Here is a 22,912-nt window from a genome sequence, read left to right on the forward strand (position 1 = left end):
CATTGTAATGTCTAGGCAGTGGAAGTACTAGGGAAATATAATCTACTGATATAATCTACTGATTCTAATTGCTCGGCCAAGAACCCCAGGCCAAGAGCCCTTTGTCTCTCGCGCCTCTGGTGAGGAGTAGCCCTTTTTAATCCTCGCAACAATTACCCAGCAATCACCTCACCCAGGCTGAACAATAGCCTCACCTGGTCAGCAGCAACTCTCCCCAGTAGCTCTCTCCACGTGCTCTCAGTTGTCTGAGCTACCACTCTCCTTCACTACCCATTTCTGTGCATGATCATCACAATTGTGGCCATCCTTCCTTGACCTGGGATTAAAGCTCAATCCATCAACAGCCGCCTTTCTTGTTCCTCCTTCCCCCCTTAGATGTTGTTTCACATCACAGTGGACGCTAGAGTGTTGCTTAGTAACCAGAGAACTCAGCAGCAACAAGCTGGGGTGAGAGTGCTGGGAATCAGCAAGACTACCTGCCTGCCTCCCAGCAAAAGAAATTCAGCTTGGCTACACCATGCAAGGAGTCCAGGAGGAAGAGGAGGAGAAAGAAGAGGAACAGGAGGGTACCAATGAGAAACTGATCCAGAAACATCAGCTTCCTCTGTCTGCACAGTCTGCTTTCAGCTACATTCCACCACGACGCACAGATCCCCCTGAACTCAGATATTTTCACCAAGAGAGCAAGGTGTGTGTAGAAGGGGAGAGGGGATCCACTAGGAGGGAAGAGGAATGTTATGGGAGAAGATGGGGAGAAATGAAGGACACAAAGTAGCTGTATCTGTTGTAGCAAAAAATAAAACAGAAGTCCAGTGGCATCCTCATGACTAAAAAAAATGTATCCCAAAAAACTCCATCTAACACATTTTAGACAGTTTTCTTTGTTAAAATGCTAAGAAACAATGATCTAGCCCAGTGATACCCAAAGTGGGCGCTACCACCCCCTGATGGGTGCTGCAGCGATCCAGGGGGGCGGTGATGGGCCACAGGTGCATTTGGGGGCGATGAATAACTGTAAGGGGACGGTGAAAGCATAAAAGAAAGAAGAGAAGATTTAGAAAAATTGATTTATGTATTCTGCTCATAACGCTTAATTTTTCTTTGAACATCGTACTGGACGTTAGCTCGGTTTCAGCATACTCCCTCACTTGCATTGAGATATGTGCAATCACGCACTGCTATTGTTCATGCGGTGCCACTGAATTGCCGTTCCAAAACACGTGAGTACTACGAGCATTGCTGCGGGTAACTGCCACTCGTGTGATTGGTCAATCGCAAGGCCAAAGTCTGGAATGGCAGCAGCAGTACTACCAGCAGATTTTGGAGCACGCGATGAATCAGGAGATTTCCCGTAATTATTAGGGTAAAATTACAGCGTAATATAACTCTTAAGTTAGATTGTTGTGATATTGTACAAGTTAAAGTTAACTAACAAATAGTGCGACTATAATTGGTGAGTATTATTTATTTATGTTGTAACTAGGGGCAAAGCCCGTCGTATCCAAGAATACAACGGGCACTAGAGCTTGGCAGTGGGAAGAGGAAGGGGAGGAGTTGTCCAGTCTGTAAGAGCATGGGGTTGAATGTGTGTGTTGTGTGGCAGGTTGTGGTGGCGTAGTGGCAAATGAGGGCATGGGTGTGGAGATATGGGTGTCAAGAGCCTGTGGTTTGGAATATTCGTTGTGTGTGGGAGAAGACTGACCTTTGGGAATTGTGGCATAGTGGTTACAGATGAGCTTTCCAGAGCCATGTCCTCAGATATGTGAAGGGAAAATCAGACTGGAGACTCTTCTTAGGGGAAGATTACATGGCAACCAATTCCCCCCAGTTCTGCGTCATTTCCCTTCTTCTGGGAATTAGGCCACAGACACCGAAATGCCCCTCTGCCCTAATACACATGGGGTAGTCACAGTACACCGGTGTCCACCCTGTTCCTTCTTTTCCATTTTTTCACTGTAGATAAAATGTTATGTGCCCACATGCTTCTTTCATGGTTGCTCCTTAGAAGAAGAACGGATTTTTGTTGTTTACTACCCAAAGAAGTCTCAAAGCAGTTTACAAACACCTTTTCCATTCGTCTTCCCACAATAGTCAACCTGTGAGGTATGTGGGGCTGTGAGAGGTCTGAGAGAACTGGGAATGGGCCGCAGTGACCCAGCAGGCCTAAGGTGTCTCAAAGCATTTTCCAATCATCTTCCCTTCCTCTCCCTCTCACTAGTTACAGTTTCAGGCTATAAGTATTTATTTAGATCTTCCTGCACTTTCCAGCTTCATAGGACTGATGCTGGTCTGCCTGTCTGAGCCCCAGAATACAAACAGTTGCTGGTAAGGGCTGGCCATAGGAGGGACACACCTGCACCACTCCCTCCCAACTGCAGGCAAAAATGGCTCCTTTGAAGGCTGGACTCTGAGGCATTGTACGATATTGAAGTCCCACCTCCCAACCTCCAGGAATATTTCCAACCCAGGGGTAGCTAACCTCCAGGTGGAGCCTGGAGAGCTCCTGGAATTACAGCTCACCTACAGAGTATAAAGATCAGCTCCCCAGGCAGAAAGGGCTACTTTGGAGAGGATTGTGGTAGAGAAGAAACATTTAAGGCCTCCCACACAGGTTGTTGTTGTTGAATTGAAAGACTTGAGGCCTATTGCACAGGATTGTTGTACAGATGAAACAGGAGACAAAAAAAAAACAGTTTCATCTGCAGAATAACGCTGTGCAGTGGCCTCAAATCTGCAGATAGTTGCAAAGAAGAAAGACACATGGCTTGGCTGTGTCTAATCCCCAGCCAGAGCAGTATTTTGAGAAGGGGCTTTTCTGTAGCCTCCCTTTCAGCCAACTGTTTGGCAGAAGGGGAAAGTACCCCCCCTCAAAAGGAATGCCCTGAGGCTCCCCTGCGTTGCTCTTGGAAAGGCCTCCCTCCCCTCTGACAGGGCCTGTCAGAGGTTCCTTCGCAGCAGGCCTGAAGGGCCGTCATCCTTTATTTGTATTATGTTTTTAGTCTAAAACCAAAATTTCGTACCTATTTATAGGGAATAACGTATTTGAGAATTGCTGGTCGCTGTCTCTAGCTAGCGCTGATGGCGTGATGCCGACGCTGTTCGGCGCGGCTACTCGGTAACTGGACAGCATGCGGCACGCACCGGTATTAATTGCTATTAAAATTTAAAAAAAATTAATTTCCAGGGGGTGCTGAGTAATATTTTTTCTGGAAAGGGGGCAGTAGGCCAGATAAGTTTGGGAACCACTGATCTAGCCTCTGATCAGCAGCCAGGATCTAGCCACAGGAATGGTAGTGAACTGTCTGGGCTGTCCTGTGGTGCCAACCCCATCCCTGCTGGCACCACAGGACAGCCTAGACAGTTCACCAGAATGTGGAAGACAGCAAAGGAGGACAGACTTCACAGAACATAGGAGAAGTAACTGTCTTCAGGCTCACTGTCAAACTAGATGGGGCCCAGCTGGGGCTGCTTCAAGAAACAAAAGATTGATTCCCCAGGTGCAGCCAATTAACCCCTTAGCCAAGCTGCACAGTCAAGGCAGAAACAGCTCCTCAATGTGGGTGCAATCTATGTGACAACCCTCTCTGCCAGTTTACTTCCTGTTTTTTTGACTCCTGCTTGCCACTTCTGGATACAATTCTGTTATGGATCATGCAGTGTAAAATTTACAAGACCACAACAAAGACAGCTAAACAGCAAGAGGATTTATTTAGGATACATGTTTGCAAGCATGGAGAGAAAGCTAATTGGTGCATTCTCTGAAGTCTGCATCAGTGCAGCTCATTTTTAAGACCTTGATACGTCATCATGAGGTATCCTGACGCTCACTCCCTCACTGTCCCTTTGACCAATCAGGTTGACGACGAAGGGCGTACAATCTGACCTATCACGGATGGCTATATATCTTATTACAATTTTCTCGCTTTGAACCTCTCTTTTCCGCTCTTCCCCAGATGTTGGTTGCCTCAGCACTTGTTAAGACTGGACTTCGATTCTGTTGAACGACTGGTGATTCAGGCTTGGCTTTCCGGCCAAGGGCATATTCCTCCTGGCTGCTCCTGGGTGCAGCCAAATAGGGCAGCACACAGAATTTACTCAATAAATCTCTTCCAATCAGCACCAAAGAACAGATATCAGCAAGAATGAACAATTTATTTCATTCTCCCAGAAATCCAGGATTGCCTCCAACCCTCAATACTAACATCTTGACTCCCACAAACTTCTTTCCATTTTCCCTCTGCCTGTTTTCCAGCTTTATAAACCCTTCAACCAATATCACTCAGTTTATCAAGACCCATCATCCTTTTAATGGCATTTAGACATTTCCCCGGTACTTCCAAATTTCCTCTGCCATTTCTCCACAACTTTCTCACAACAGGGTAATGTCCAGTTTAAAATGTCAGAGGAAGATGGAGGCTTATACAAATAAAGTCCCTGTTTTGGGACTAAGCATTTATTTAAAAAGCATTACATTAAAAGACTTCAGTCTAAAACAGTTCTCATAGGGGCCCATTATGCACGGCCGCCGAAACGGCGATTTCGGGTCACATGGAAAACGCGGAGGGGGAAGACGCGACGCATACCGGTTATACACGGGGCGGGGCGCGACGGCGGCAAAACCCAGAGTAACCGATTATGCACGCGCCGATCCGGGCGCCGCTTCTGGTTGCGCCCCGCTCACCCGGAAGCTGCGCTTTCTTCCGCGTTTCACTGACGCGGCTTTTTCGGCGGCATGCACCGAAGCTGCAGCCGGTTGCAGCCGGCTCCGTGCGTTATCCGTGATTTTAGTCGCCGCCATTCCACCCCGAATGTGCGTTAAAACGCCCGTGCATAATGGGTCAGGGTGAAAACTTAAAAACCTTTAGATAACAGTTTCATTTGCTCCCATTTATATCGTGCTCAGCTTTCACTTAATCAATACTTATATTTAAACCCATAAAGACCATAGGTTATTTTAGCCCATGCCAGAGCCTGCTTCTGAAAAATGCTGATATTCGCCATTCTCTCCCCCCTCTCTTGGGAAGAACTTTTAACTTTCTCTCTCTCTCTCTCTTTTTTTTTCTACCAGAGAAAGGGGGAGGGTTGGGTGACCAAAAAAGAATTCCTGTGACGTGATAAGCCCCTGGTTGTTATCTCCCGCCCAGGATTATTTTAAAACAATAAAAAAAACTTTCACATTACAAAATTTATCTAAAAACAAGTTGCTTTTGGTTATATCCAACCTAATTTACAATATACAGACACCTTCACTTCTTAGTTGTCAAACATAAACAAACCAAACCTGAACAGACATAGTTCAAAGCAGATGATTCAATTTTAAAACCAAAACAACCACGAACATTTTACTTTCTAATAAAAAAAGAAGTTTCATTGCAAAGACCATTTTTCAATCCCCCGTTCTCTCCCCCTTGTCAGATTTTAAAATGTGTCTCCTAGACACAGAAACCTTGAGATTCCATTCCATCGCTGGACTAAAACAGAGAGGGGGAAAGAAAGCCTATTTTGGCTTCACTGAGCCTAATAATTTTTACTCCATTTACAAAATTAGGGTTTCTCATATCTTATGGAAGCCAACTCTTTGGAGATTTAAGAAACTCCCATAAAACCCACTGACTTATATAGTGGAAACTAACAAAGGGAAAACAAGACCAGTGAGAGGAGGGGGAGAACAATCTTGTCTCCCAGCCGCCTTTCATTTAGCACACACATAAAATTATCTCTTTGCACCCAAAATAAAAAAAACACACATTTAGTTCTTACCAATGGAAATACACATATTATTTATTACATTCAATATAGAGCACACTTGTTCTCTAACCAGAGATTCTCATAAAAGCCAAAAACTTTCTTAATAACATGATATGAATAACTTCAAGACTTATCATGTAGAGGCAGAGTTAGAATAAACATTGCTCAATTAATAACACCTTTATTACATCAATACATAACATCAATAACATCAATACATTATTTCATTTGGTTTCTTATAATACTACAGGAATCACAAAGGGTGATGTTTTAGCAGAAAGAAAACCTATCCACTTTTCCATATTTCAATACAAATATAATTTTTTTCTCACTTACCAATTATGGATTTTAAATCCTGTCCAGGGTATACTCCTTTTAGCCTGCCTAGATATTTATGAACCCGAAAAAAAAAACATAAAAGCGACAGAACATACCGGTCTCTGATTCCGCCACCCCTCTTTCGCTTTTCTCTCACTTTCTCTTTTAGCCTGCTTTGCTTGGACAAGTCCGTACTCTGTCTCATGCTTTCCCAGCCAAAACCCTTTCATTTTGTCCCTTCCACACTCCTTTACCAGTACAGTAACTCTTGTTTATATCATCAATTGTACCTTTAATTTCTCCTTTTCTACATCCCTCCTTCTCATTACCTTTATTTACCAGACTCCTTGGTTGCCTTGCTCCTCTTTCAATCCAAACTTTCCTAGCCTATTCTATGTCACTATTAACCACCTCTGCTAAAATGTTGAATTTCAGTGGGTGTGAAAAAGGAAGGTCCCAAAAGCCAATCTAAATTCTTCTGGGTTCTCCTGAATTTTGGAAGATGCCCCCTCATTCCCCGAATATCAGCAGAAGTAAGGGGCACCTCAACATAGCCAATCTGGTTATTTCCTTGCGGAACCTGGCGGAGAGGGAACTCGGCAGCCACGTTTAATTTCGGGGCAGAAGCCTCCACATTAATAGCTGGCTGTCCCGAGGCTGCCTGCATTGTTCCATCTCCCCAATATTCAGTTTGATCATAAAGATCCCTAAGCTCCGCCAGCCCAATGATGGGTGCAGAGGAAGGGTTACTTCCCCCTGTAGGCTCCAGAGCGGGGAGAAAACCAGGATCAACTTCCCCTCCCTGGATCCTCTTCCTCATGCACAGGACCATCGGGACTAGGGGGCTGATAGGGAGGGGGAGGAGAACAAATGAGTGGATCCCATGTTTTATTATTCTGCTTGGAGGGAGCAGAGGGTTTGACTATTTTGTTTCTTACTGCCATAAAATGGATGGCCATTTTACATTTTTCACTCTGCATTATTTCACTCCAAAGCAGAACATAAGGGATTCCCTCCCCTACCTCCAGTGACCCTCCTCCTTCAAACAAATAAACATACTAAAGATAACAAACATACAAAAGATAACAAGAGCCCAAAGGGGGGCACTTATAATTATTTTTCAAAGCATATTCTGGCCACAGTTTCATGGATCCATCTCCTTTAAACTTATTATCCCATATTTCACACACCTGTCCCAATGGACAATCCTTAGGAATTCTTATCTGACTGTTCGCAGAAAGACCGGGACTTTTGCGCAGTCTGACTGCCAGCAGACGGGGCGTCCCCCAGAGAAAACCTATTATTAGACGTCTTACTCCCCATTGTACCATGTTTCCTTCCAGAACCTGTCGTCTGAGTCTTTTGGGGCCGCAATCCCACGGCTGGCAGCCTAATGCTTCTTAGTAGCCAGTCAGACGCCCATTGAAAATAACCACCCAACAACATCTTTGGTGTTCTTCCAGAGCCTGTCGTCTGAGTCTTTCGGGACCACAGTCCCACGGCTGGCAGCCTAATGCTTCTTACATCCCAGTCAGAACCCCGTTAAAAATCACACCCAAATATATTATTGGAGCAGTGTTCTTATTTAACCAGTCTACTCACCAAGAAATCCTTGCCTGTTGCTGCTGGGTTCTTGACTCACTGGCTGCGAAGCAATGGAACTCATCCAGGGCTAGTCAAAAGAAGACCAGGGCGCCTCCCCGAAATTGAGACCAACAAGTTCTTCAGCCAGAGAGTCAAAATGATCCAAAAGCGGATCCCACTTCTGGATACAACTCTGTTATGGATCATGCAAGGTAAAATTTACAAGACCACAACAAAGACAGCTAAGCAGCAAGAGGATTTAATTAGGATACATGTTTGCAAGCATGGAGAGAAAGCTAATTGGTGCATTCTCTGAAGTCTGCATCAGTGCAGCTCATTTTTAAGACCTTGATACGTCATCATGAGGTATCCTGACGCTCACTCCCTCACTGTCCCTTTGACCAATCAGGTTGACGACGAAGGGCGTACAATCTGACCTATCACGGATGGCTATATATCTTATTACAATTTTCTCGCTCTTTGTTTCAAAGAATACATTCCTTTATATGGAGGGATGCTACATTCAGGAGCTATCTGCTTTTGACAAATTCAAGGTTACTTTGAGAGACAAAGAAATAACTATGAACTTAAGATACATTCTGCCTGACCTAAAAATAAACCATAGACAGACTGTGGCTAAAGTGTGCTCCACAAATCTGTATTTGTGTTCTCAATTGTGTTCCACAAATCTATATAATCTATATCAACTCTGATAAATGGACTGGTTTTGATTCCTGACTCGGCTTTACTGGTATCTTGACCCCTGCTGGCTCCTTTGAACCTCTCTTTTCCGCTCTTCCCCAGATGTTGGTTGCCTCAGCACTTGTTAAGACTGGACTTTGATTCTGTTGAACGATTGGTGATTCAGGCTTGGCTTTCCGGCCAAGGGCATATTCCTCCTGGCTGCTCCTGGGTGCAGCCAAATAGGGCAGCACACAGAGTGTCTGTTGTGGGGAGAGGAAAGGGACGGTGACTGTAACCCGCTCTGAGATTCCTTCGGGTAGAGAAAAGCAGCATATAAGCTCCTCCTCCTCCGCTTCTTCTGCTTCTTAAGTTATTTTTGTCAGCAGGTTTCTTATACAGAATCACAGAATCATAGAGTTGGAAGGGGCCATACAGGCCATCTAGTCCAACCCCCTGCTCAACGCAGGATCAGCCCAAAGCATCCTAAAGCATCCAAGAAAAGTGTGTATCCAACCTTTGCTTGAAGACTGCCAGTGAGGGGGAGCTCACCACCTCCTTAGGCAGCCTATTCCACTGCTGAACTACTCTGACTGTGAAAGTTTTTTTGCTGATATCTTAGCCTATATCATTGTATTTGTAGTTTAAACCCATTACTGCGTGTCTTTTCCTCTGCAGCCAACGGAAACGGCATCTTGCCCTCCTCCAAGTGACAACCTTTCAAATACTTAGAGGGCTATCATGTCCCCTCTCAACCTCCTTTTCTCCAGGCTGAACATTCCCAAGTCCCTACTACTCATCAAGTTTGCAGATGACACCAAATTGGGAGGACTGGCAAATACTTCGGAAGATAGAGACAGAGTTCAACGTGATCTGAACACAATGGAAAAATGGGCAAATGAGAAAAAGATGCAATTTAATAAAGATAAATGTAAAGTTCTGCATCTGGGTCAGAAAAATGAAAAGCATGCCTACTGGATGGGGGATACGCTTCTAGGTAACACTGTGTGTGAACGAGACCTTGGGGTACTTGTGGATTGTAAACTAAACATGAGCAGGCAGTGTGATGCAGCGGTAAAAAAGGCTGGTGCCTGGTATTTATCTTCCCTAGAGCAAATACAGGTCATAGAATCATAGAATAATAGAGTTGGAAGGTACCTCATGGGTCATCTAGTCCAACCCTCTGCACTATGCAGGACACTCACATTCCAATCGCTCATCTATTTTAAACTGCCACCCCTTTGCCTTCACTGAATCAGCCTCTCCATCAGATGGCTATTTAGCCACTGTTTAAAAATTTCCAAAGATGGAGAACCCACCACCTCCAGAGGAAGCCTGTTCCACTAAGAAACCGCTCTGTTAGGAACTTCTTCAGGATGTTTAAATGGAATTTCTTTTGAATTAATTTCATCCCATTCATTCTGGTCTGTCCCTCTGGGGCAAGAGAGAACAATTCTGCTCCATCCTCTATATGGCACCCTTTTAAATACTTGAAGATGGTTATCATATCCCCTCTCAGTCGTCTCCTCTCTAGGCTAAACAGACCAAGCTCCCCCAACCTTTCTTCATACGTCTTGGTCTCCAAACCCCTCACCATCTTTGTTGCCCTCCTCTGGACGCGTTCTAGTTTGTCAACATCCCTCTTCAATTGGGATGCCCAAAACAGAGCAGAATAAAGCGGTACCATCACCTCCCATGATCTGGACATGATACTCAGTTTGATACTGCCCAAAATCCTATTTTAAAAAAGTGTTTTTGTTTGTGGGCCAGTAAAAAAATGAGTGGGAACATCCCCATCAAAGCTACCTGTAATTGCTCTAGGGAGGTTAAATACCAGGCACCTCATGGCAGCATAAGGTCTCAGCACGGGTGGTAGGGTAGCAAGTATTAGGGGCCTGCTAGGAGTCTCCACAGCTTGCTGGGGGGTAAAACGGTAATCATAGAATCATAGAATCATAGAATCATAGAGTTGGAAGGGGCCATACAGGCCATCTAGTCCAACCCCCTGCTCAACGCAGGATCAGCCCTAACCATCCTAAAGCATCCAAGAAAAGTGTGTATCCAACCTTTGCTTGAAGACTGCCAGTGAGGGGGCGCTCACCACCTCCTTAGGCAGCCTATTCCACTGCTGAACTACTCTGACTGTGAAAAACTTTTTCCTGATATCTAGCCTATATCGTTGTACTTGAAGTTTAAACCCATTACTGCGTGTCCTTTCCTCTGCAGCCAGCAGAAACAGCATCCTGCCCTCCTCCAAGTGACAACCTTTCAAATACTTAAAGAGGGCTATCATGTCCCCTCTCAACCTCCTTTTCTCCAGGCTGAATATTCCCAAGTCCCTCAACCTATCTTCATAGGGCTTGGTCCCTTGGCCCCAGATCATCTTCGTCGCTCTCCTCTGTACCCTTTCAATTTTATCGATGTCCTTCTTGAAGTGAGGCCTCCAGAACTGCACACAGTACTCCAGGTGTGGTCTGACCAGTGCCGTATACAATGGGACTATGACATCTTGTGATTTTGATGTGATGCCTCTGTTGATACAGCCCAAAATGGCATTTGCCTTTTTTACCGCTGCATCACACTGCCTGCTCATGTTTAGTTTACAATCCACAAGTACCCCAAGGTCTCGTTCACACACAGTGCTACCTAGAAGCGTATCCCCCATCCAGTAGGCATGTTTTTCATTTTTCTGACCCAGATGCAGAACTTTACACTTATCTTTATTAAATTGCATCTTGTTCTCATTTGCCCATTTTTCCATTGTGTTCAGATCTCGTTGAACTCTGTCTCTATCTTCCGGAGTATTTGCCAGTCCTCCCAATTTGGTGTCATCTGCAAACTTGATGAGTAGTCCCTCCACCCCCTCATCTAGATCATTAATAAATATGTTAAAAAGTACCGGGCCGAGCACCGAACCCTGAGGTACCCCGCTACTCACCTCTCTCCAGTCTGATGAAACACCATTGACAACAACTCTTTGAGTGCGGTTCTCTAACCAATTCCCTATCCACCTAACGATCTGAAAATCCAGATTGCAGTCCTTCAACTTATCCATCAGAACATCATAGGGAACCTTGTCAAAAGCTTTACTAAAATCCAAGTAAATGACATCAACCAAATTTCCCCGATCCAGCAAACCTGTTACTTGGTCAAAAAAGGAAACTAGGTTGGTCTGGCAGGACCTGTTGGAGACAAATCCATGCTGACTTCCTTGGATCACCAAATTGTCCTCCAGATGTTTGCAGATCGCTCCCTTTAATATCTGCTCCATTATCTTCCCCACAACAGAGGTCAGACTCACTGGTCTGTAGTTTCCTGGGTCATCCTTCCTCCCTTTTTTGAAGATCGGAATAACGTTTGCTCTTTTCCAGTCCTCCGGGACATCTCCAGTCCTTAAAGAGGTTCCGAAGATGATGGACAAGGGCTGTGCAAGTTCTCTGGAAAGTTCTTTGAGTACTCTCGGGTGCATTTCATCTGGACCAGGGGATTTGAACTCATCCAGTGCAGCTAAATGCCTCTCGACAACCTCTCTATCCATGTTAACCTGCCACCCAGACACTGTCCTTTGGCTACAGCCATCTCTAGATGTGCCTAAACACTTTGACCTGTGGGAAAAAACAGATGTAAAATAGGCACTAAGCTTTTCTGCTTTCTCTGCATCTTTCGTTAGAGTTTGTCCATCCGCACCCAACAGCGGGCCTATTGCCTCCTTTACTTTACGTTTGCTCCTCACGTAACTGAAAAATCTTAGAGTTTGTCCATCCGCACCCAACAGTGGGCCTATTGCCTCCTTTACTTTACGTTTGCTCCTCACGTAACTGAAAAATCTTTTCTTGTTACAGTGGGCTTCCCTGGCCAATCTTAGCTCACTCTCAGCTTTGGCCTTTCTAATGATTGGGGAATCACAGAAGCACAGAATCATAGAGTTGGAAGGGGACATACAGGCCATCTAGTCCAAACCCCTGCTCAACGCAGGATCAGCCCAAAGCCCAAAGGGAAGGCACTGGCAAGGTCACATTTTATTGAGTCTGCCATGAAAACGCTGGAGGGCATCACCCCAAGGGTTAGACATGACTCAGTGCTTGCACAGGGGATAACTTTACCTTTAGGAGTCTCCATGTTTTCAGCAAGAGCTGTGGTGTGTATGTTTTCAGCAAGAGCAGTGGTGAGTGTCTGCTAGCACAAGTGGCTTCTTTCCTAAAATCATTTCTTTGGGGGGCTGTCCCAGCCTCTTTGCTATTGGTCAGAGGTGACATGGCGTGTTGGTAGAGGGAACACTTGGCTGTACCTGGTCATTCCCATTGGTTGCAACGCAATAGGGAAGGTTGGTCTATGCTGCACGTCACTACCAACGCTGTCACAAGGGGTGTAAAAAGATGGCTGGATTTCCATTGGGAGCATGGTCTGTGGAAATTGTTTCCAGGGGCAAAGGGAACAGAAGGTGGGAGCATGACACCATCACTTACAGGGAGGGGGCTGTATGTGGCATAATGGCAGCACTTCCAGGGCAGGAGGCAGAAGGCATGATGCCGCTGCTTCCAGTGGCGTAAAGGGTGTGTATGGTGTAATGGCGGCACATCCGGGTCAGGGGGTGCATGGGGTGGGGCATGATAACAGCACTTCCGGTGACATCAAGGGGCGTGGTGACATGGCAGGACTTCTGGGGCATGATGATGCCACTTCCGGTGATGCTAGTGGGCGTGGTTATGCAAATAGGTTAATTAATATGCAAGGTGGTGGGCATGGTTATGCTCATTATATACTAACCCTCTCCTCCATTGTTTACAATGTGAGAAAGTAGCAAGGTAGCAGTACAAGTCTAGCAGAATGTCCCGGAGAATGTCTGTAGTTAAAGGAAAGGGGAATTTTTTCAGCAGCAGGACACCTGTAAGACTGCACAGCAGAGCCTGTGTCCCTGTCGCAGTGCTGCTAGTCCAACAGGCCCAAGTTCTCATCAGAAAAGGTCTAAAGATTCGGGGGGGGGGCATTTCTGCAGAAACAACCAAACCAGTGCTATATATTAGAATCTAGCATCAGGACCCCATGGCACCCTAACAGTGCCCAGCTGGAGAACTCAGAACCAACCTGCTGGTGCCCAGCAGCAGAACAGAGTACCCCATTGTGGCAAATGCCCATGCAGGTACAATCTTTTTTAAAACTTGGCAGCTCTTTTGAGGAGAGGCTCCAGCAGTTATGCTGCAAATTTGTCACCTCTACCTCCAACTACTCTCCCACACACACCCCAGGCCCTTGAATAGGCTAGATTTCCCATTGACTTTAATGACACTATCTTTAACCGCTCCTGCGGAGTGGATTAAATAAAGCCCTAAGGGCTATTGGGGAGGAGTTAAGGCGGGCTCTGTCCGTGATAAAAACTCTCGCAGCGGCGAATCAGGAGCCGCAAAGCGGCTCCTGATTCGCCCCAACGAGTGCCACTCTTGGCCCAAGCGGCTGATGGGGAGGCGCGCGAAGCGCACCTCCTCATCAACCGCTTGCTACTGCCTCGCCCGCCAGGGACTCCTTCCCAATTCCCTCAGGAAAGCAGCAGGGATGCCGCGTCGAAGATGCGGCGTCCCTGCTCCTTTCCCGCCACCCCCCAACACCACGCTAATGCCTGAGTCCTACGACCCCCCCGCTCCATCCCCACCTGCCTTCCCGCCCCAACATCGCTCCCGACGACAAGACCCCCCCACGCACACTCCCGTGCCCAGCCGCCACCCGCTAACCCCCCCAAACCCTACCCAGACCCCGTCCCAACACAACGCTGCTTCCCGACACACACACACACTCCGCCCCCCACCCGCCGCCCCCCAACCTCCCCAACACTGACCCCCCTCCTTCCCTTCCCCGTCGCATGAACCGCCCGAACTCCACGCTGCGCCGCTTCACAGCCCGACCCCAACAGCGGCCCAACAGCCTCCCAGGTACGGGGGCCTCGCCTCAAGCCCGACCTCTGCCCATTTTTATAAATGGGCTTTATTTCTAGTAGAGTATAATGGAGAGGAATATATATTCCTGAATCTTGCCGAATCAAAAGTCGAATTTGAGTTTAGTGATTCAGCATCCAAATCCACCAGGAGACTCATGGTTCAGCTTAAAAATAAACCCCGCCCCAAATCAACATTGAGCCTTTTTCCCTGGCTAGGCTAAGCTGAATTGCACACCAATAGTACCAACGTCATAATTTGCCTGGAATGACCAAAAACCTTGGGCTAGCCCTGCATGGTTCACCAGACCAAGAATACATAGACTTGTCGGTCACCATGCCAAAAAGGTAGGGGAACCTTTGTTATATAGCATAAGGCAGCAGATGCAGGGACAGTGAAAGCACACCTGGGCCAGCTCTGCCTCACCTGCAACTGCCACTGAGAGGGTCCCTGGATTCCCATCAAAAAATAGTCTTATACCATGTAAATAGTTACAATTGAAAAGACAAAAATGCTGAGGCTTAACATTGCTCTAATAGCTGTCAAGGACTTTTAATTATAAAAAGGCTGCTGTCCCCTTTAGTGCTTGAATCATGTGCTGCTTTGTAAATAAATCATTGAGTTAATAAGACATGTTTTTCTCTTCTCCCTCTCCATTTTAAGCCAGGAACTGTTTCCTTGTTTGACTGCGTCTTCAAAAGACCTGCTGGCTATGATCCAAAACTCCATCGCTGTGACAGAGAGCATGCAAAAAGCAGAGGACTTCATGTTAATGATGAGGTGATTCAGTTGTGGACTTCGCACTGTGTTTTGCAGAGTTTCTTGAAATTCCCTCCAAGATCCTCAGAGGGTTGAACACACCTGTTAGGCTGAGGTTAGGCTGAGAGTGTGTGGGCTAGTTCAAGCTCACCCACCAAGAAAGTGCCCCAAGCCATCTTGTTAATCATTTTAACCAGTGATCCTAAACTCAGATGATAAAGTTAAAATTAGTTTCAAGCAGTGGGCATGATCCAGCCAAAATCCCTCTTGAAGCTTAATGATTTTTATGCTTCTGGCAATCTGTTCCCTTACAGGCTCAGTTCCCTCCAACTGTAAAGTGGGAAGAACAGTAATAGGCCAGATCTACCTTGCAGGCAAAACACGGAAAGGCACCTTAAAGGCTCATCAACAAATTAAAACATATTTTGACAATCCAAAGCTATTTTTTTCAGAGACAACTTTGTTGTAAGAACTAGTTAGGCCAGCCTTTCTCAACATTTTTACCATTGAGAAACCCCTGAAACATTCTTCAGGCTTTGAGAAACCCCAGAAGTGGCAGAATATGGTTGGGAAGCAGAGCTGTGGACACACCCACCCAGGCTTATCATTACCATGCTGGTATTGCCCGAAGATCTGGGAGGCCTGTATTTGAATCTCTCTTTATTCATGTAGCTCCTTGGGTGACACTGGACTGGTCCCTGTCTCTCAGCCTGACCTACCTTACAGGCTTGAGCAATGGTGTTTTGCAATATTTTGGTTTTAGGCACAAAAATGTTTCAAGAAAATGTCAGTGACCATAAAACTAAGGAACAAGTCCAAAGGGAAATAGGAACACTCAGAGTCCCTGAAAAGGCACCACCCTACCCTTTGGTCCATGCGCCAATGCCCTTAAAGGGCATCCTGACAAAAAGCACTGAGCAAGGAAAGGGACAATAAAATCATATCAGCCTGTTGAAAGTCACAGGAGCACAGCTGGGATAAGAGATGGTAACTCTTAAGTCTTCATCATGTGCAAGACTCTGTATTTTAACAAAGCATATGGCATTCCATCTTGGGCCTTGGGCTCAGCCTAAGGGTGATTTTCAGGATAAAATGGAGACAACAACAACAACCTTTACTGGCATAAAAATAAGAGAAATCAGAATACAGTCAATTAGTTGTTAAGTTCATGCAGCTTAATTGCCATTTGTAAGAATTTAGCCACTTTATCAATTGTATCTGGATCCTGATTGGAGAGAAGGGACTGTACCTTGCATTTATCAGAGTAGCCCATACATTTAACTAGGAGTGAGTCCAGGGCTTTAGCCCGAATGGCATTGTATATGGGGCAGTAAAAAACACGTTGTGCCTCTGCAATAAAATGGAGACAAGAATGAGGCCAGTCATTTCTTTTGGGAAGAACAGAGGGATGTAATTGAATTAAATAAGCACTAATGGTGCTGAATTGTTGTTCACATCAACATTTTACTTTTTTTCAGGCTATGGCGGTTTTGATCATTTGAGGTCCCATGCCCTGGAAAATCACTATAAATTTGCCTCCTGCTTTAACAATAAAGATAGAGGTAGAGGCTACAGGGAACCTTTCTGCAGGTGGATTTAGAAACTGTCTTGATCAGGACCAAAGAACATTCCATTAGGAAGGTCCCCTCAGCATGAACCACCATGTTTAGTAATATCTATAGACTTCTGTCTTATGGAGACATTGTGGGGGGCATATACTTGTGCTCTCCCAGCTGTACTGACTCCAGATTGGAGACCAAATCAGATTCAAGGTTCTGGTTTTAAAGTCCTAAATGGTCTGGGACCAACATATCTACAGGCCTGCTTCTCCCTGTATGCCCCCCCCCCAAGGAGAATTAAGGTTGAGCTAGCAAAATTTGCTTAGGGTCCCTGGCCCCAAAGAGATCAGACTCAGAGCCTGGACCTCTTTGGCCCTGGTGGAGCACTCTTGCAAGAGCCCTGCAGGACCTTGGACAGTTCCTCAGGGCTTGTGAAATGGAGCTATTCCCAGGCCTATGGTGGAGGCGTAAAAACATTGCTGGATTGAATTGGCATCCTCCATCTGGGGACCGAAAAACTTCTCTGCACCCTTTCTCCTTCCTTGCCATCATAATTCTAGAACAGGCAATGAAGACTGGAACTGTCTTTAGATGTTTGAGATTTTTAATTATTTATTCTATGCTTTATTTATTGGGGGGGGGTTGTCTTGCCACATTGTGGAATAACATCTAAAAATGTTCCTACAGGAAAAAGCAAGACCTCTGCCTGTCTTAGCCTCCTCTCTATATGGGAGACGTATTGACAAGCCTGTGGAAGAGCTGATCCGAGACCACGTGCGCATCAACCGTGTGCAAGCTGAGTTCTATAGGAAAAATGGAATCACTTGCTTGGTAGAAAAATCATACCGAAGCATTGACCCAATCTAAGGCCTTTTGTCCTAGCACAGAGCAAGATTCCTTTGGCCAGGGGTCAAACACCCCTCCCTCAATCTTCTTTCTAGGTTGCAATTTGGGTCTCTTACAATTCTATATCATCCTATGAATTCATTACAGGATTTTAAAGCTAAATTACATGGGCCTTGTTTTGGCGTGTTACAGATTATAAACTTGAGCGTTTAGCAATTTAATGGGTGTGAGCAGTGTCGCATCAGGTTATAGCACTAAGAAAAGGTTGTCAGCACCACTAGAGATGTGCAAAAAATGATTCATTATTCAGATGCGCAAGAAATGATTCACCCGAATTCCAATTTCAGTACTGGGGTTCAGGTTCAGTTAGATTTGGGAAAGCCAAGTTTTTCAGTTCCAAGGCATTTAAAGTGACTTAGGTCTATTTGAATATCTCCTGAGCTGCCAATCAGCTGATCTATGGAGAGGCTTCTCTCTTTGAATCTCCCCCTCCCCCAGGTTGTCCAATGAACAGCAGATCCACAGGAGGCACCTCAGGCAGTTGTGCAGGGAGGGCTGGTTCAAACCACCACCCTGCACAGCCCAACAATCAGCTGATTCTGCAGAGAGCTGGCACTCTGCAGGGTCGGACTGGGTTCTGCTGGGCTGCCTGGACTGAATTGGGCATCCCAACAGGCTCTGCTAAACAGCACCCTGCATTCTGGCCTGGCCCCTCTGCTTTGTAGCTGGGTAAACATAGCTCAGAAGAAAAAAGGAAATCACGAGGCACATTGATACTGTAGTCTTCTCTATGTTTATAAGTGAAAAGGTTATAACATAAAGTCTAAATGTTATCAAGCACTTTATTAAATCCCCAGATGATGAGCATTTTGCCAATGTGATACTACAACTACTACTATGACAGTATATTGGAAGAGCAACCACTGATGAAGATAAAACAGAAAGCAGGTCACTTAACCTAGGATCCCGTTTTGGTTAACTCTTTATGTTTGACCATTTAGACTTTATGTTATAACCTTTTCACTTATAAACATAGAGAAGACTACAGTATCATTGTGCCTCGTGATTTCCTTTTTTCTTCTGAGTTCACATTGAGGAATCCACGGTTCTATACTTGATGGGTAAACATAGCTGTCAGTGGGAGCCCACTGCAGCAGGGTCAGGGAGTGTGGGCCTGGAGCTGGCCCATCAGCTCACCCACCCTCACCCGACAGCTGGAAGTACCTGTGTCAGTGCTCATGCACTGATTCCAGCAATGATAATGGGCAATATTGTGTTTTTAGGCACAAAAATGTTTTAAGAAAAGGCAGGTCATAAAGCTAAGGATGGGGAGGGGGGGCCCACACCACCATACTGCATTACCCTGCTGGGGCTGGCTGAAAGAGCCCACTGTGGGGGCTGATTCTGGGCTCCCTCCTATGCTGATCAGTCCTGGAGGCAAGAGCTTTCAGCTCCTGACTGTCATGGGCAGACAAAGCTCACAATCAGGCTTCTATAGAAAGAAAGCTTTAATTGGAAGTAGATCTGAGCACTTTAACATCTGAAGTCAAGACTGTTCGATATCGGGGATGCAAGCAGTTATCAATACAATTCTCCCGCCGAAACCAGACCCGTTCCCAAGTGCCATCCCAGGCTTCCTGCCAAAGTGCCAGAGTTAGCACAGCCTTGGTCAGACCGGCGCCCCAGGCTACAGATAAGATGTTTACAGGGACACTGGCAACAATGTATCACAGCAGGGAGAACATGCAGTGTGAAAGCGGAGGGATCAAAGGAGAGGGGGATCAAAGAGATACTACAGAGCCATAAGCATTCTGGTTACATGGGAAAGATAGCAAGAGCACAGCACACAAAGATGGAGTCTCTCGGGTTCAATGAAATCAAACATGGCAGAGAGCAGAGGCTGATCCTGACATTCCTCCGGTCCAAAAACACATTTCCTCCTCACTCCCCATCTATGGGACGAGGACAGTGGGGAAACTCCCGATGGAAATCCCGCAACAATTTTGGGGCCCGGACATCACCCGCCTCCACCCGTTCTCTGTCCCCCATGGGGAATTCTTTCCAGTCCACTAGGTACTGCAGCTTCCACTTGTGCCAGTGAGAGTCCAGGATCTTGTTAACTTCGTAGTGCGTGTCTTTGTCCACATAGACAGGAATCAGGGCAGCAGTAGGCGGGTGCCAGTCGTCTGGTAGCGGGGCACGTTTCAGCAAGCTGGAATGAAAAATGGGATGCACATGTCTATAAGTCATAGGCTGGGACAATTCAACAGTCACCGCATTAATCAGTGTTTTCACAGGGAAAGGCCCCACAAATTTCCGCCCCACTTTTTGTGACGGCTGCTGACACCGCAGGTTCTTAGTAGATAGATAAGCCAGATCACCTACAGCCCAGGCAGGGGCCTCCACCCGTTTCCTGTCAGCCTGAGCTTTGTACACACGTTTCACCTCCTCCAGGCACTTAACAATGTCCAGCCAGGCCTTGGAGATCCCGCTCGCCCATTTTTTAATGTCCGGGGTGTCATGGGAAGAAATTTCCCAGGTGGGTACTGCAGTAAGGTCGGCCCCATAGACCACTTTAAACGGGGACACCCCAGTAGACGCGTGGACCCCGTTGTTGTAGGCAAACTCAGCCAGGGGGAGGAGGGAGACCCAGTCCGTCTGCTGATGGTTAATAAAGGAGTGCAAGTATTGTTCCAGGGTTTGCTTCACTTTCTTGGTCTGGCCATTAGTCTCCGGGTGATAGCCCGACATGAGTGCTTGCTCCACTCCCAGCAGCCTCAAAAGCTCCCGCCAGAACTTGGCAACGAAGTGGGGCCCCCGATCCATCAAAACCCTCCCCGGGATCCCGTGCAGGCGATACACGTGTTCAATGAATAACGAAGCCAACTTTGGTGCAGACGGCAATCCCACGCACGGGATGAAGTGGGCTTGTTTGGAAAAAGCATCCACCACCACCCAGATTACAGTTTTCCCATGACTGGGCAGGAGGTCAGTAATAAAGTCCATTGTAATCTCCACGGATATAAGGGTGTGGGCAAAGGCTGCAGCAGTCCCTTCCGCTTGCCCCCCATAGGCTTAGCAGTAAGGCACACAGGGCACCCCTGAATATAAAGTTCCACATCCTTCCTCAAGGTGGTTGATAATATTGCCCAACACCATTGCTGGAATCAAGGCAGTAATGCCTGCGCACCAGGTGCAGAGTTTTCACAAAGCCAAAGTGCCCAACGGGCTTAAAATCGTGGCACAGTTTCAAAACATCTTTCCGCCAAAGGGACAAACAGACGATCCTCTTTAAAAAACAAACCCTCTTTCTCAATAAGATATGGTTGGAGGCTGGCAAATTCAGAGCCCAGCCACACATCCTTCCAGCCCCCAGGAAAGGGTCCTCCCCCTTTTGTCTTGCTACGTGTCATCACCGTCAGGCCCAGCTGGGAGGGGGTAAACACAGTGTCGACCAATTGGTTTACAGTCATACTGGGGGAGGCGCGAAAGCGCGTCGGCCAAAAAAATTCATTTTACCAGGCAGATTCTTCAGGGTGAAGTTGAAGCAAGAGAAAAACTCCGCCCAACGCATCTGCTTGGCGGACAGCAATCGGGGTTGCTTCAGGGCCTGCAGGTTTTTGTGGTCTGTCCAAACGACAAATGGGTGAGCTGCCCCTTCCAGCCACTGCCGCCAAGTTGTTAATGCAAGCTTCACCGCTGCTGCTTCTTTTTCCCAAATTGCCCAATTCTTTTCAGGCCCAGAAAATTTTTTAGAGATGTACGCAAGAGGGTGCAACTTTCCCTCTTGCCCCTCCTGGAGGATCACTGCCCCCATGGCAACATCCGAGGAATCTACTTGCACCTTGAAGGGCCTGCGTGAGTCTGCATGGGCCAACACGAGTTCAGTGGTAAACAGGGCTTTCAGCTGCTCAAACGCCGACTGGCATCGGGCGGTCTATGCCAGCGGCATGCTGGGCTTGGCCGCCAATTCCCCCCCCCCTTTGGTTCTCAGCAGGTCAGTTAGCGGAAGGGCCACCTTGGCAAAATTGGGGATGAACGAACAGTAAAAATTTGCGAAACCCTTTGCAGCTGTTTCTGCGTGCGCGGGGGTTCCCATGCCAATAAGTCCTGGACCTTCCCGGGGTCCATTTCAATTCCAGCACAGGAGACACGGTAGCCTAGAAATTCCACTGCCTTCCGACGGAAGTCGCATTTAGAAAGTTTCGCGTAAAGGCGGTGAGCCCGCAAGCGGCGCAAGACTTTACGCACCAAAGACACATGTTTCTCTAGGTCCTCTGAATACAGCAATTATCATCCAAATAAACCAGGGCCCCCTTGTACAACAGGTCATGCATTACCTCGTTAATTACATTCATTAACACGCCTGGAGCGCCGGTGAGGCCGAATGGCATGGCGGTGTATCCAAACTGCCCTGGGGGGGGGTGTTAAAAGCAGTCAAGTAGAAGAAGAAGAAGAAGAGTTGGTTATTATATGCCACTTTTCCCTACCTGAAGGAGGCTCAAAGCGGCTTACAGTCGCCTTCCCATTCGTCTTCCCACAACAGACACCCTGCCTGGTCAGGAGAGTTTTATCAGTGCCGTGGCGAGCCCAAGGTCACCCAGCTGGCTGCATGTGGGGGAGCGCAGAATCGAACCTGGCATGCCAGATTGGAAGTCCGCACTCCTAACCACTACACCAAACTGGCTCTCCAAACTGGCAGCCAAGTACTCATGTCCCTTCTTAATCTGGACCCGGTAATACGCTTCTCGCAAGTCCAGTTTAGTAAAAATACGTGCCCGCTCAAGATGACTCGGCAAGTCTTTGATTAAGGGCAAGAGGTAGGCGTTGCACGTAGAAACTGCATTCAAGCCCCTGTAGTCCGTGCACAGGTATAGGGATCCGACTTTCTTTTTTACGAACAAGACGGGCCATCGGGGAGGTGGCAGGGCGGATGAAACCGCGAGCCAAATTCTTGTCAAGGAACGCCCAGAGCTCGTGCATCTCCCTGGGGCTCATGGAGTACAGTTTAGCCCGTGGGAGGGGCTCCCCGGCTTCAATTCAATAGCACAGTCTGTTTTACGGTGGGGGGGGGGGGGAACTGATCGCATTCCTTTTCTGTAAACACATCTTGCAAGTCCCAATACTCTTTGGGCAACCCCTTGGGGCCCGTCCTCGCCAGGGCAGCTGTCTCAGCGCCGGGCCGTTTTGGGGCACCCTTGGTAGCTGAGCGGCAGTATGTCTCACACCTCGGTTCCTGGAATTGTACAGTTCCCTTCCTCCATTTCACACTGGGGTCGTGCTTCTGCAACAAGTTCAGCCCCAGGATACCCGGAAAAGCTGAGCTGGGTGCCACCACTGGCTGGATCTTTTCCCAATGCTCGGCCACCTCCATTTCTAGCAGAAGCGTCTTGCTCACTGCTTCCCTCCCCCCCGAGGCGCATTTCCCATCCATCTGGGTAAAGTGGAGGGGTTTGGCCAGGGCCACCTGTCCCACCCCCAACATTTTTG

General features: G+C 47.0%; 2 protein-coding genes across 5 annotated transcripts in view; one reads left to right on the forward strand and one right to left on the reverse strand.

The window, feature by feature from the left end:
• Window positions 1-243: 243 nt before the first annotated feature.
• Window positions 244-17,584, forward strand: CFAP90 (cilia and flagella associated protein 90). The gene is made up of 3 exons (XM_077310773.1): window positions 244-688; window positions 14,922-15,038; window positions 17,264-17,584. Exons 1-3 carry the CDS (start codon window positions 518-520, stop codon window positions 17,441-17,443), a joined length of 468 nt encoding a protein of 155 aa, XP_077166888.1. The 5' UTR covers window positions 244-517; the 3' UTR covers window positions 17,444-17,584.
• Window positions 17,585-18,912: 1,328 nt separating this feature from the next.
• FASTKD3 (FAST kinase domains 3) overlaps window positions 18,913-22,912 on the reverse strand; it is a 39,251-nt gene continuing 35,251 nt past the window's right edge. For all 4 annotated transcript variants that reach the window (XR_013226660.1, XM_077310769.1, XM_077310771.1 and 1 more), the window contains one exon: window positions 18,913-19,634. Coding sequence is in view for 1 of the 4 variants with exons in the window: in XM_077310771.1 (XP_077166886.1) it covers window positions 19,539-19,634 (96 nt within the window). In the remaining 3 variants the exon portion in view is untranslated. The remainder of the gene's footprint in view (window positions 19,635-22,912) is intronic.

Source organism: Paroedura picta, chromosome 14, assembly GCF_049243985.1.
Source record: "Paroedura picta isolate Pp20150507F chromosome 14, Ppicta_v3.0, whole genome shotgun sequence".
Lineage (NCBI taxonomy): Eukaryota > Metazoa > Chordata > Lepidosauria > Squamata > Gekkonidae > Paroedura > Paroedura picta.

Coding starts and splice junctions, on each gene's coding strand:
- CFAP90 (XM_077310773.1), top strand. CDS start 518: ATGCAAGGAGTCCAGGAGGAAGAGGAGGAGAAAGAAGAGGAACAGGAG. Junction 689..14,921: donor ATTTTCACCAAGAGAGCAAG/GTGTGTGTAGAA, acceptor CTCCATTTTAAG/CCAGGAACTGTTTCCTTGTT. Junction 15,039..17,263: donor GACTTCATGTTAATGATGAG/GTGATTCAGTTG, acceptor ATGTTCCTACAG/GAAAAAGCAAGACCTCTGCC.